The sequence below is a fragment of the Panthera uncia genome, chromosome D2 (assembly GCF_023721935.1).
Source record: "Panthera uncia isolate 11264 chromosome D2, Puncia_PCG_1.0, whole genome shotgun sequence".
In the NCBI taxonomy this organism is placed as follows: domain Eukaryota; kingdom Metazoa; phylum Chordata; class Mammalia; order Carnivora; family Felidae; genus Panthera; species Panthera uncia.
The window spans coordinates 31,496,789-31,511,332 of record NC_064818.1 but is presented as its reverse complement, the minus strand read 5'-3'; the positions used below and the strand labels follow the sequence as shown (position 1 = coordinate 31,511,332).

Genomic DNA, 14,544 nt, shown 5'->3' with positions numbered 1-14,544 from the left:
AATGGGAGATTATTTTGGGCCAGGGATGTCAGGATCAGCACTAATCTCAGAGGTGGCTGAGGAAGGGTTGAAGGTGCAGGCTGCTCCCTGCACTTGCCACCAGGTGCACTGCTCTGTCATTTGATATGGACTCGGCACATGTCCAGTGACAGCTGCCTCAGTCTCAGAGTGGACATTTTGGCACATGATGTAGAAACCACAGGCTGCATTTTCCCATCAGATGAGTGGGTGGTCACAGAAGATGGCTGCTTCCCGAGGCCTGCTCACCACACACTTGCTGGGATGCTGACCCCTCTTGTCGGCACAACCAGCAAAGCTGTTCTTCAGAACTGAAGGAGAGAGAAAAGAGTTTTCCAGACAGACAAAAGCCGAAGAGTTCATCACCACTAGAATAGCCTTACAAGAAGTGTTAAAGGAAGTTCTTCAAGCTGTTGAGCAAAACACCTGCATAGAATGAAAACTTCTGTGCAAGCATTGTTTCTGGTGGAGGTGCTAGAGTGAATGGCTGTTGCCGAGATAGAACACAACCACTGCAGAACCCTTACTGCTTCGAGCTACCTGGAGTCCACATGAGGAATGGTCACGCAGCCCATGGATTTTCCTATAGTTGTCTTCATGGGTACTATGCTTCAGCCTCAGTGAAACACTGAGATAGTGTCCAAGGCTACGGGGATCTTCACAGTGCGTGCTCTTTCCCAGTGAGCAAATGTCTTAAGAGTTGTGCCAGACCTTCTTTGATCCTGGCAGAAACATATTGCCCACCTGGTAGCTTTAGGTTCTGTGACGGGATGAAGCAATAAGGCGCTTCCTTTTAGGCATGTCTCTGTTGAGCCTGGCTTCTTGAGCCCTGTCCCAAGATGCTAAGCTTCAAGGTCATGTTTAAACCTCCTGTGAAAACCTGGCCCTCTCCATGTACGGTTGATCCCTCCCTTAACACTCACCATGATATATTGCAGTTATTGGTTTCCATCTCCATCTGCTCCATAAGGCTGTGAGCACCACGTGCCTTTTCTCCCCCTCCTCTTACGCACGGTCCTGTACAGTGATTGGCCCAGAGCAGATACTCTGTAAATGTTCAATCAGTAATCAGGGATTTAGGACTTTACTAAGATTTTTATACTTCTGTCTTCAATTGCTCCAGGCTGCAAGAATTAGTCGATCGAGTGCTGGAACGTTTTCAGGCATCTGGACTAATAGTGAAAGAGTGGAATAGTGTGAAACTCCATGCTACAGTCATGAACACTCTATTCAGAAAGGACCCCAATGGTAAGTCCCACATAGAACTGTAGCATAGTTTGTGATCAGTAAGGCCTTTTGATATCCCTGGGGTTCAAACAAAATGGGCTATCAAAGAGCCTCTGGTATATCTTTTTTTGAACCTTTGAGTTGTTTTTTTTGTTTTTTGGTTTTGTTGTTTTGATATGGAAGCTTCACGAATCTGCGCATCACCCTTGTGCAGGGGCCGTGCTCATCTTCTCTGTGTCGTTCCAGGTTTAGTGTACATGCTGCCGAAGCGAGCACAAACCTTTGACCTGTTTTGATGAGCACAGTGGAAGTGGGCAGAGACATATCTAGCATGGGACCATGACATTCTAGATCTTTGATTTCTGTTGCCCATAGCATTGCCAGATTTAGCAAATAGAAATACAGGATGCCCAGGTGAATTTAGGTAAACAGTGAATAATTATTTTAATATAAGTGTGTCCCAGAGGTGCCTGGGTGTCTCAGTTGGTTAAGTGTCCAACTCTCGAGTTTGGCTTGGGTCATGATCTTCGTGGGATTGAGCCCCGCGTTGGGCTCCGTGCTGACTGTGCGGACCCTGCTTGGGATTCTCTCTCTCTCTGTCCCTCTGCCCCTTCAAATAAATGAGGGGAGTTTAAAAAAATAAAAACAAATAAAAGTATAAGTGTGTCCCATGCAATATTTGGTGACTTTTTTTGAAAAGAAGAAAGAAGGAAGAAAGATTAGCTAGTAAAAGTAAAGGTTAGACCAGTGGTTCTCAAATAGGGGCAATTTTGCCCCCCTTGAGGACATTTGGGATTGTCTGGAGACGTTTTTGGTTGTCACATTTAAGGAGTTGAGGGTGCTTTGCTACTGGCATCTAGCGAGTAGAGGCCAGGGATGCTGCTTAACTCCCTACAGTGTACAGGACAACCTACCTCAATAAAGAAGTATCTAGAAATGTCAGTATCACCACAGTTGAGGAACCTTGAATTACAGTAATAATTTTTCCACATGGATTCTGAGCCTTTATATACAAATGCCTTGTTTTAACCCTTGATTTGGGACAGTAATCTACATTTAAAAAGGATTCTTCTTTTCTTCCCATTGCCTCTCCCCAGCAAGTGAAAGCTTTTCTAGCACATTCAGCATCTATCTGATCAGGAGCCACAAATTCAAGTATTTGAAATGGGTTTTATTTCCTTTGCTTAGGACCCTGACCTTGGTTTTAGAAAGTCTAGGTTGGAAGAGGAGATCTCCATCAGGACTTGACCCCATAAACTATTTGTAGATTTATACTTTAGGACAGTTTGTGTGTCCCATTTTTTGTCAAAGTACAGTTGATCCTTGAACAACATGGTTTAAACTGTGTGGGTCTCACTTACACACGGAATTCTTTCTATAAATGCAGTATATACTATAAATGTATTTCCTGTTCCTTATGATTTTCTTAATATTTTCTTTTTTCTTTATTATAAGAATACAGTATATAATACATATAATATACAAAATATGTATTAATTGGTTATATTATCAGTAAGGCTTTTAGTCAACAATAGTAATTTAGTTTTAGGGGAGTCAAGAGTTACACATGAATTTTCAACAGCATGGGGGTTGTTGTCCCTTATCCCCATTGTTCAAGGTCATCTGTGCATCTTTTCTTTATCTCAGATATATACCAAAGATCCCAAGTGGAAGTCATTTAATATTAAGCCCATTTGGTTAGAGCCATTGTAGGACTAAGAGATATGTAGCTGGCTAATTTTCAGTTCTAGCGTTTTGTGATGTTAGATCCTATTTTATTTAAGGTTTTTCTAAATAAATCACTATTTTACCTTTGGGAACACTGAGATCAAAAATGGCTCAAATGACTCAGTCAAAGCCTATAGACTCTTATTTGGGTAGTTCATAGAATCCAAAGCTCTATGCTTGCTCTTGTTCTGATGGAATGCGTTTCTTTCATTTGGATAATAGTATTGCAGAAGAATATGTAGAATTTCAGGAAAAAAATTTCTGGAATACTTCATATTTATAAATGTATGTACCTTGTCCAGAGCAAACATTTGAAGGAGTTTTTGATATTTATTTTCTTCTGGATGGTCAGTTTTAAGTTTGGAAACACAGTTAGATCGTCTGATGTGATGTACATCTTAACATCACTATGTAAAGACAGAATTTTAGAGCTCTAGAGTATACAATAGATTCGTTGGTTCAGAAGATACATTGTATCCAGCACCATCCAATAGTACTTCCTATGATGATAGAAATAATGTCCAGTATGGTAGCCACCATGCACATGTAGTTATTGAGCACTTGGAGGTGGCTAGTGAGACCGAGAAAGTCAACTTTTCATTTTAATTACTTTTAATTAATTAAATTAATCACATATGGCTGGTGGCTACTGATTTGGACTGTGCAGGTACAGACGGTATTTTATGAGACATTTAATACCATCAGTAGTCCGTTCTGCAAATGTCCTAGTCCTTAAATCTTTCTTTGGAGCTCTTACCATGCTCCATTATTAACGAACCTTTTGACATGTAAGAGTTGAATTATGCAGGAACCTGTATCTTCTAAATTGTGTGGATCCAGATTTATATTCAGTTAGCACCAGAGCTTCATGTAAGAAAATGTTCTGTGTTCACGGTATAGTTATCCTTTCTTACTTAGAGATAGTTTGAATATAACACTTTCATTGAGATAAATTCACATACTGTATGATTCACTCATTGAAAGCATATAATCCAGTGATTTTTAGTATAGTCAGAGTTACGCAGCCATTACCACGATCAATTTTAGAACACTTTTCATCACTCCAAAATGAAACCCCATTGGTGGTGTGACTCCTTCACCTTGCAGTCCTACACACCATCAGTCACTTTCTGTCCTATAAATTTGCCTTTTCTCTGGATATTTTGTATAAATAGAATCATGCAATATATGATCCTCTGTGACTGGCTTCTTTTCACTTAGCATAATGCATACAGGATTCATCCATGTGATAACATGTATCATGCCTCATTCCCTTTTTATTGCCAAATAATCATCTACTATATGGATGTACCACATCTTATCCATTTCTCAGTTGACGGACATTTATATTGTTTCTTCTTTTTGACTATTAGGATTAATGCCACTGTGAACATTTTCATACAAGTTTTTGTGTGGGCATATATTTTCGCTTCTTTTGGGTATATACTTAAGAGTGAAATTTCGGGTCATATGATAAACCAGTGTTTAACTTTTTGAGGAGCTGCCAGACTGTTTTCCAAAGTGTCTGCACCATTTTACATTCCTACCAGCAGTGTGTGAAGGTTCCAGTTTCTCTCCTTCTTTGCTGACACTTGTTACTATCTTTTTGATTATTGCTGTCATTTTTGATGTGAGGTGGTATCTCATTTTAGTTTTGATTTGCATTTCCCTGATGGCTAGTGCTACTTACAGATTTTGAACCTGTCATCGATCTTTGATTAAGTGAATACTTTGTCGTTAGAAGTTACCAGTGTGTAATTCCAGTGGGTTAGCTAACTTATATTATGCACGTGGAGTTAGCGCTCTGGACATATTTTACCAGTTCTGACTTGGTAGTTTCCATAGCTGTATACAATAAAAGAGCATATTCAAAAGTGGCAATACAAATACTTTTGAGTGTCTGTTGGTAGGCAGGAAAGGGTAAATATCTTAGAAAATATTCCGAGGGTTAAATAATTCTTAAGGATGCTTTGAATTTTCTATACCTTGGATTCTTCTGTATGATGAATTTTTACTTGAAAAGGGGATAGGAATCAGGTGTTTCACTCTTTCTTACCTGTCATCCCTTCCCTTTGAAATCCTCTTTCCTGCTATATTTCAAGGATGTCCTTCGGAATAAGCATGCTAAATTAACACAAGGAGTTAGAGCATAGCTTTGATGAGGCTAAGGTCATAGATTTGCTGCATTTCTGTGTAGAATGTCTGTAAAGATACCTTTGAACTGAAGGGGGCTTTCTCATTTGCAAGGGGGGGGGGGTTCCTTAAATCAACCCACATCATGTTGGTTGCAACCCAAATCAGCGTTGCCAGCACTTTTGACTACTTAATGTGTGAGTTTTTGTATGGTTTTTTTTTTTTGTTTGTTTGTTTGTTTTTGTTTTTTTTTTTTTTTACATATTTTAAAAGGCATGCAGCTTACACAAAATCTTGGGCTTTTAGACTTCAAGGAACCTTTGGAGATACCTAATCTTAACCTGTAACTGTGTAAATGAACTGAGGTCCATAGAAGAGACATAATTTGCTTAAGAATATGGTTCATTTTATACACACAAGCACACAAACACACACACACCCCACACCTTTTTCTCCATTCATCTATCGATGGACATTTTAACTGCTTCCATATCTTGGCTATTGTAAATAACGTTGCAATAAACATAGGGGTGTATATATCTTTGAATTAGTGTTTTCATTTTCTTTGGGTAAATACCCAAAAGTGGAATTACTGGATTGTTTGGTACTTCTATTTTTAATTTTTTAAGGAACCTCCATCCTTTTGCTCCAAGTTTACATTCCCACCAACAGTGCATGAGGGTTCCCTTTTCCTCATGTCCTTGCCAACACTTGTTATTTCTTATCTTTTTTTTAGAATGGATAAAGAAAATGTAGGGGTGTGTGTGTGTCTACTTGTGTATACATATACAACAGAATATGACTCAGCCATAAAAAAGAATGAATTCTTGCCATTTGTGACACCGTACATGGACCTAGAGGGTATTATGCAAAGTGAAATAAATCAGACAGAGAAAGACAAATGCCACAATGATTTTACTTATATGTGGAATCTAAAAAACAAACAAAAAACAGAAGCCAACTAATAACTATAGAGAACAAACCAGTGGTTGCCAGAGGGTTTGATGAGAGGTGGGGTGGGCAAAATAGGTGAAGAGGATTAAGAGGTACAAGTTTCTGGTTATAAAATAGGGGCACCTGGGTGGCTCAGTCTGTTAAGTGTCCAACTTCGGCTCAGGTCATGATCTCACGGTTTGTGGGTTTGAGCCCCACATCGGGCTCTGTGCTGACAGCTCAGAGCCTAGAGCCTGTTTTGGATACTTGTCTGTGTCTCCCTCTCTCTCTGCCCCTCTCCTTCTTGCGCTCTCTCTCTCTCTCTCAAAAATAAATAAATATTAAAAAAATAATAATTTACAGAGATGAAAAGTACAACATGGGGAAGGAATATAGTCAATAATATTGTAATAATGTTGTATGACAGATGGCGTATGACACATGGTGACTAGACTTACCACGGTGAACGCTGGGTAATGTATAGAATTGTTGAGTCACTGTGTTGTACACCTGAAACGAATACAACACTGATGTCAACTATAGTTCAATTAAAAAAAAAAAAGACTATGGCTAATGACATACATAACCTACCTCGAGTGCTTGGACAGTGTTGAATGAATAAATGTGTATGGAGTTGATAACAGAGCTGAGACTGGACACCGGGCCTCTTGATTCAGCCTGCTGCTTTTCCCTCCCACTGTACCACTTTCCAGGTAATACATTTTGCTAGTTATACCTGTAGAAACCCAAAAGAAAACAAACGTATATAACCCAAGCTTCTCTTCTAATATTGTCTTTGAAATATTTACAGCTGAAGGCAGGTACAATCTCTACACAGCGGATGGCAAATACATCTTCAAGGATAGAGAATCATTTGATGGCCGAAACATTTTAAAGGTCAGTACATAGCAGGTGAATTGGAAATTCTTTGGCATGTATCCTAAAATAAGAGAGGAAAACAAGTTGTTCTCCTTTTAACAGTAAAGTACATTTTTCTCATGCTTCCCATAAGGATCATTGATTGAAAGGCTGGCTAAAAAAAAAAAAAAAAAAAAAAAAAAACAACAACTAATGTCCTAAAGGAAAAGGGAAATCTTTTTGAATCTGTCGAGGCTGTGATGTCTCTTATTAGAGTACTTGAAATTGATGATTTAAGAAACAAGTATCTAAACTACTTGGACCCATAGCAATAAGTTGATTTTAATGTGGTGAGTTTTACTTTGTATTTTACCTCTGGAGGTCTGAGTTTGCATTTTTTAAGTGAAAAAGAATTGTTTTGTTCTAATAGACTTTTCACTCACTGCTCTCTAAAGTTGTTTTGTAATTTGTTTTTACTCAGGAATAGCCTCTGTCTGAAAAGTAGGCAGTCTGTCTCTGACTGTTGAGGTTTTGCTTTCCTGAGTGTTAAAGTAATCTATGAAATTCCCATAAAAAGGGTTCTTCAGGATTGCATTTATCTTTCTCCTACAGACCACATTCTGTAATATCCATGATTTATACCCTCTCTATCAGGTTAACATGTCATTGTGCCTCTGGGCAAACACAAACAAATTGATACAATGGAGAGGTTTTTAATTCTTCATTTCACTTGTTCTGTAAGGGGTTTAGGTCATACATTTTCAAAGCCATTGGATGGTTTTTAGAGTTGGGAAGAGAGTCTGTATATAACTTCAGAATAAACTTTAGCTTTAAAAATGCTCTTTTGGGGCGCCTGGGTGGCTCAGTCGGTTGGGCATCCGACTTTGGCTCAGGTCATGATCTCACAGTTCGTGAGTTCGAGCCCCGCATCGGGCTCTGTGCTGACAGCTCAGAGCCTGGAGCCTGTTTCGGATTCTGTGTCTCCCTCTCTCTCTGCCCCTCCCCAGCTCATGCTCTGTCTCTCTCTGTCTCAAAAATAAATAAACATTAAAAAGTAATAATAATAAAAAATAAAAATGCTGTTTCTTTTTCCTTCCCCACCTCATCCTCCATTGCCATATCTGGTCACTTGGCACTTTTCTTGCCAGATGCCTAATGTGATCCAGTTACCTCTAATTCATGACCTCACTTCAGCACCTGCAGACTTCATACCACAGAACCCAACAGGGCAATGACCGCATCCACTCATAGGCAGGCATTCAGGCTTCTACAGTTTATAGAGCTGTGTCGATTCCTTCTTTCCTTGATATCTTTCCTCTTTCTGAGTACTTTTCTTGTTTTCAAAGTAGCTATGGTAGCTTTGGTTTGAGTGGCAAGCTACTAATGAATTCTGCAGCCATTTACTGATTTTCCCAGGCCACATCTTCAGTGTGATATGAATCTTTTTCTTCCTCTATCTCATTTTCTGGGCCTTTTCCAATAATAGCATTAGTTATTTTGCTTTTTTTGTCATTGTTGTTAGTTTGATTAAGAAAGAAAAGTAGACTGAATGGGGAAAGAAATCTGTAGGAATGACTCAAGCTGTCTTGGTTCTTTTGGAATCCGAATTAGAGCTCAGACGGTATGCTGATCAAAGTCAAGTGTGAGGCACTTTGACATCAGCAAGAGGGAGGTCATGGCAGAAAGCCTGTGCAGTGGCTGTATGAACAGTATGGGTGTCTCACCTAATACTTAATTCCTCTCATTCTGAAAAGTCCATCTTCCAATTTAAAGATGCTTTGCCTTGAAATCTTCCTATCCACCCCAGTGATGGCATGGGTGCAGCTCCCTCTAGTGTTAACAAGGGCTTGCTATGTTAGTAGTACCCTAACTGGTTGGTGCCTCATCACAGTCTCAAAGCTGGGCTCAGCTAGGGACTTACAGACTACTTAATCCAGTTTCCCACTTTAATTTCTAAGGGCACAAGATCCAACATAATTAAAGTGGCTGGCCAAAGATTACCGATCGTTAGTAGCTGAGTCTGAAATGAGAGCAAAAAGATTCAAATCACAAGTTAGCATTGTCTCTGCTGCCTCCCATAAAGAAGCTCAGTGTTTAGGTAGATATCATTAGGTTTTTGCAGTTTGGCGTATCTGTTTGAACTGTAATAATGTCTGATTAGAAGTTGTTTCATAAATGTTGGGGCAATGGTGTATGCCAGTTAGTCTAAAACTGTGGCTAATTAAGAATTAGACGTTGAATTGAATGTAACACCAACACCAGCAGAAATACTTATTGGCTATATACCATCTGCCAGACCATGTGCCCTGCAGATAAAACAGTCATTATGATACAATCCCTGTCTTCCAGGAGCTTCCTGTCTTTGAGGGGTACAGACTGTTAATAGGCAATTATAATATAAAATGGTGGGGGCGGGTTACAGGTATGGAAAAGTTCCTTTGAACACAGATAGTTAGAACAAAGTGTCTTTTGATACACTAATATTTTACTTTCTAATCATTAGCTGCAGAAAATATAATCTTTCACCTATATTCAATCAAAGGAATTCACTTTTCTTTGAGAATAAAGGTAATATGTGGCCTCCAACAATTACCCACCCCTAAACGCAGAAGTAGCTATGGTAGCCCACCTTTTGGAATTTCCATGAATGAACATGCCTTTCTCAATTAGAACATAAGAACCCATGGGCCCTGACACCTTTGGGGACAAAAAAGATTCCAAAAAACCAAAGAATTGTATATGTAGTTTTTGTATCAGATAAAATGATTACATTTAGAAAGAAAAAAAACTTCAATTTCACTAACAAGATAGGAACTGACGTGGAGAAAACCGAAAGATTAACTGCATTGGTGGTTCAGGAGCCCAAGCATATGTGTGTAGCATATTAACAGCTGCTTAGGTCAAGGATCAGGAATGCGGGTGGTGAGAAGCAGCCTTGGAAAAAAATCAGCTTCATCTACTATTCAAAGAGAAACAAAAGGAGAAAGCAGGCCATCGCACGTTGCTCTGAGAATTTAATAAGTAACAGCCACCTGCTCTTCTCCTCCATGAAGGGAATTGGTCCTTTTGGCCTGGTGTAATATTATGCGTTCTGGGTGCCTTAATAAGAAAGAAAAAAGTCTTTAATGTCTTCTGGAGGTAGAAGCCACATTTTTCTTTTGTACGGCTCTTTTGAGAGTTGTTGCAGCTGTAATAGACCAGTATTGGGTTATTCATAACTAAAATAAGAATTTTACCTGCAGAAGGACTTTGAACTGACAAGTAAAAGAATCATTCTCCTGTGGTTTTCAGATTAGAAAAGGAGCATATGTAGTTGTGATGGGTTTTTATGAAGATGGACAGATAGCTCTGAAAGGAGCATGTACTCATGAAGATGACCGAGGCCAAATTCACAGGGTAATGTCCCCTCAGACAGTTTCTATTTCTAATCTAAGAGATAGGAACAAAGATGCTATTTGTTTATCTATAAGGCAGTGATAAACTTGTAATTGGAGAAATCATGCTGACCTAAAGACATACTATACTGCCAGAAATAACTGCTCCCTCGCAAGTGGAACAGTCAGAAACTGCCAGCCCCAGAGAGAGAAGTGGTCTTAATGGCAGTCTGTTTGGGGGGCCTGTGAACCTACATTAAGCAGTAGAATCATTATTCCAAGACTGTGCTCTCAGCAGATTGAACAGGAGTACAGTATTAACTGTTCGAAAGCATAGCTTCTGACTGCAGTGAAGAGGAGATATTAGAGTCCTAGGTTGTACTTAGTAGAGGAGGTGATGCCATACAAATAAAGGCACAGTTGACACAGTATTTGGGAAAGAATAGAAAGAAAGTTCTATAGGTCCAGAATCAAAGGACATCATCACAGTGCCATTTCTTCAGACACTTGAAAATCCTGGAAAATATAAACCAAGTAAAAAGGAGATGAATTTGTGCCTTTTCCATTTTATATATAGGAATCTTTAGAGAAAGAGGGAATTGGTGCCATTAAAGTAACTGTATTGGTTCAGGACGTTAAGCATCCAACTCTTGATTTCAGCTCAGGTCATGATCTCAGGACCATGAGATCGAGCCCTCCATCAGGGCTCCATGATGGGCATGGAGCCTGCTTAAGATTCTCTCTTTTCCCATATTCATTCATTCTCTCTCTCTCTCTCTCTCTCTCTCTTTCTCTCTCTCTCAAAAATAGCCATATTGGTTTTTAATATTTTACTTGAAAAGTGGTTTTATTTTTGAAAATATGTTTTAAATCTGTCTAGCATCATTGAAGCTTTTCTTGAAAGGTATAAATGAGAGTAACTCAAATATTCCATTCATTTTTGCTTTTGTTCCATCTCTGTCCCTTAACCTCTTTTTAAAAAAGGACAGTTAGAATGAATAAATTTAAATGAGAGATTTATTTAATTTACTTAAGGAAGCTGTTTAAAAATATTTTATCTTTTTTTGGTAAAACATATACATAGAACAGTGCATGAAACATACATATACATTTAACAAATAATCATGAACAGTGTAACTACTAACAAGGTCAAAAAGTAGAACATATCCCCCATGTCCCTCCCTGGCCAACTCTTTAGTTTCTCCTTAGGTAACAAATGCACAATTAAATTCTTAAACACTCTCAGTGAACATTCTTGTTTTGAATGATTACTTTGTTTCAAAGTATTAGAAGACTATTGAAAAGCTGAATTCATTTTTGTTTTTTTCTAGGGAAGAGATGTGAGACTGGGAACTATGTAGAAATTAAAAAAAAAAAAAAAAAGATACGAGGGGCACCTGGCTGGCTCAGTTGGTGGAGCATGATGCAACTCTTAATCTCAGGGTTATGAGTTCAAGCCCCACGTTGGGCATGGAACGTTCTTAAGGAACGTCCTTAAATTTTATATGTATTAATGACTACAAAGAAAGACTAATATTTAGAAACTATTATTTCTAAGGAAGAAAACATTGTGTCTTTCATTATCCAGCTCAGTATTCAGCCATATTATATACTGTGATTGAAAATTACTTCTTAGTCACATGGCTGTTTAGAATTTTTTTTCTTCAAAACTGCTCTTTCAGAAAGACTTTCCTTGAGAGTCTATCACTACTTGTTCCCCTGCACTATTATATCAGGATAAATAACAGCAAATCGAATGTGGCCTAAAGTTATTCTCTCTCATAACCACCGTTAAGTATGGTGTTGTTTTTACTAACTGCTGTCTCTGTGATTTGATGTTTTTTTTTTTTTCTGTGACTTGAAATTTTAATCTTATTTAGGTAAGTAGAATCACTAAACAGACATCACTTCCTCTCTAAGCTATTTATGCTTATACACTTATGATACTAAGTTCAGTTCCCTTGGACACACAGATAGTTTGTAATAGTTTTGTCCATAGCATTGAAAACAGTCACATTATTCGTGATAATCATGTGAAGTAGGAAACATGTTAGAGGAGCAAACATACAACTTTCTGAAGAATTTGACTCGTCAAGTTAAGATGTGGAAAAGGTCATTTAGAGAATAAGAGAATCCGTGGAAATTATATACACTCACACACACACATTCAATTAAGGATTGGAAGATAGAGTTAAGAAAATGGCAAAGGTGAAGAGATAGAAAATATGAGGGGAAAATATGACACAGAGGATCCTCAAACAGTGCAAAAATTAAGATTCTAAAAGGAGGGAGCTCCTGGATGGCTCGGTCCGTTAGGTGGCCGACTCTTGATTTCGGCTCAGGTCATGATCTCATAGTCACGAGTTCGAGCCCCACATCAGGCTCTGAGCTCACAGAGTGGAGCCTGCTTCGGGTCCTCTGTCTCCCTCTCTCTGCCCCTTCCCCACTTCAAAAAAAAAAAAAAAAGTTAAAAAATTGAAAAAAAAAAAAAAGATTCTAAAAGGAGACAATAGAGAGACTGTTCTTGAACTTGGATGAAGGAGGCTCTACTCTGGTGTTGCCCCCAGGCACTTGGGAGTTGCAAAGAAAAATCCTCTCCAGAAGACAGTTTCATCACCCTCCACCTACTAACATCCCTCCAAGGAACTCCCCCCCCCCCCCAAAATGGCCAGTACACAGAGATAGCGAGGCATCCGAGGAGACCACTCTCTGTAAGCAAACAGACATCCAAAACTCAGACACGACATGCTGGAGTCATCAGACTCAGACTAAAAACAACTATGCTTCCTGTGTTCAAAGGAATAAAAGCCAAGCTTAAAATGTTATCAGGTAATTGGGAACTGTTACAAAAGCAAAGTGACGTAGCAGTTTTTTAAACCAAATAGAAATGCTAGAGCTGGAAAATGCAGTAATTGAAATTAGGAGCTCAGCAGTAACGTAGACAGAGAGAAAGAGATGCAGTGAACTGGAAGGTCAGAAGAAATCCTCCAGAACGTTGCATGGACAGAGGGAAAGGTAAAAATTAGAGCTGAGAGGATAAGAGACCTGTAGGATAGAGCGAGAAGATCCAACGTGCATCTAGTCCCAAGTCCCAGGAGAGAAGAGTGCAAATGGAGCAGAGCTGATGAAAGACACGTGAATTCGAAACAGGAGTTTTGTGAAGTGAGCTTATATCATACTTTTCTTTCCTACAACCTATGACTGCATCATGCACAACAAAACGGACAGCCTTAATTAACTAAAGTACTTGGGCCCCAGCAGTTATTAAACTGAATGACTGAAATTTGTTGGCAATAGCTACATTACAAAGAACAAAAAAACAAAACAGAAAATTCAGCTAAAGAATGCTTTTCTTAAAGTAGATGATAAAAAAAAAAAAAAAGGAGGATAAAAGGTATCCAGGAATTCTTTTTATTATTCTTATAACTTTGCTCTGAAACTGTCAGAATAAAAATTTCTAAATGTAGGAAAGACAGACGTGCACATAGGAGGGGAATAGGACGCTAGCCATTTGCTGTATTTTTAATAACCACCTTCGAGAAGAGTTGAAATCTTAGCTGTGTTTTGTTTCAGTGTTTAGAATAGATGCAGCTTTTATTAATTGTTGATCTTGCTGCAAAAATTGGGCCATTTGATTTCAAAGGGCATAAAAATTTAACATAAGGAGCAATTTTCTGATTAGAATGTTTCATATTAGAACAAGCTACTAGGAAGGTAGTGGCATCTTTCATGAGAATGCTTTTGTTTTAAGAAATGAGAGTTCCATTTCATTTCATTCTCCCTGCTGTCATCCCTTTCAAAGTATTCCCTATGTAATTCCCTGAAACCTATCTCTCACCTCTATTGTTGAACTGAAACAGCACTGTAAAGGTCACCAGTAGTCCCTCTTTGTTCAGTGCCTTGACCCACTTTTACTTTTTTCCAGTAACCACATTGAGAGTATTAAGCGCTTTTCTCCTTCAAATGTTCTCTTCTCTTGGCTCCAGTGGCAATTGGCTCTCCTGGTGTCTACTGTGCCAGTGAATCTACTTTTTTTTTTTTTTTTAAACATTCACTGCCTTGTAGGGCTACTTTCTAAGGTTTTGTCCTTATCTCTGTTTTTCTCTTAACCGCAGTCTTGTTCTGTGCAAATTCTACTCATTCTTCACGTACAGATACTACATCCTCCCTAATGGTTGATGACGCTCTTCCCCCTCTCCTTACTTTGATTGTGCAGAGACCTGTCATGTGCTCCCCGGTGTTGAGCAATGTTCCTGTCCCTGGCAACCACTCA

At 38.7% G+C, this 14,544-nt stretch overlaps 1 protein-coding gene and 1 non-coding gene across 4 annotated transcripts in view; one reads left to right on the top strand and one right to left on the bottom strand.

Moving 5' to 3' along the window:
- The window catches only part of ASCC1 (activating signal cointegrator 1 complex subunit 1), a 106,137-nt gene that overhangs the window by 72,699 nt on the left and 18,894 nt on the right, over positions 1–14,544 (top strand). For all 3 annotated transcript variants that reach the window (XM_049645191.1, XM_049645192.1, XM_049645193.1), the window contains exons 8-9: positions 1,142–1,266; positions 6,851–6,936. In XM_049645191.1, coding sequence (XP_049501148.1) covers positions 1,142–1,266; positions 6,851–6,936 — 211 coding nt within the window. The remainder of the gene's footprint in view (positions 1–1,141; positions 1,267–6,850; positions 6,937–14,544) is intronic.
- On the bottom strand, positions 1,415–1,521 carry LOC125933553 (U6 spliceosomal RNA). The gene has a single exon (XR_007460985.1). It is a non-coding gene; the product is annotated as a U6 spliceosomal RNA (small nuclear RNA).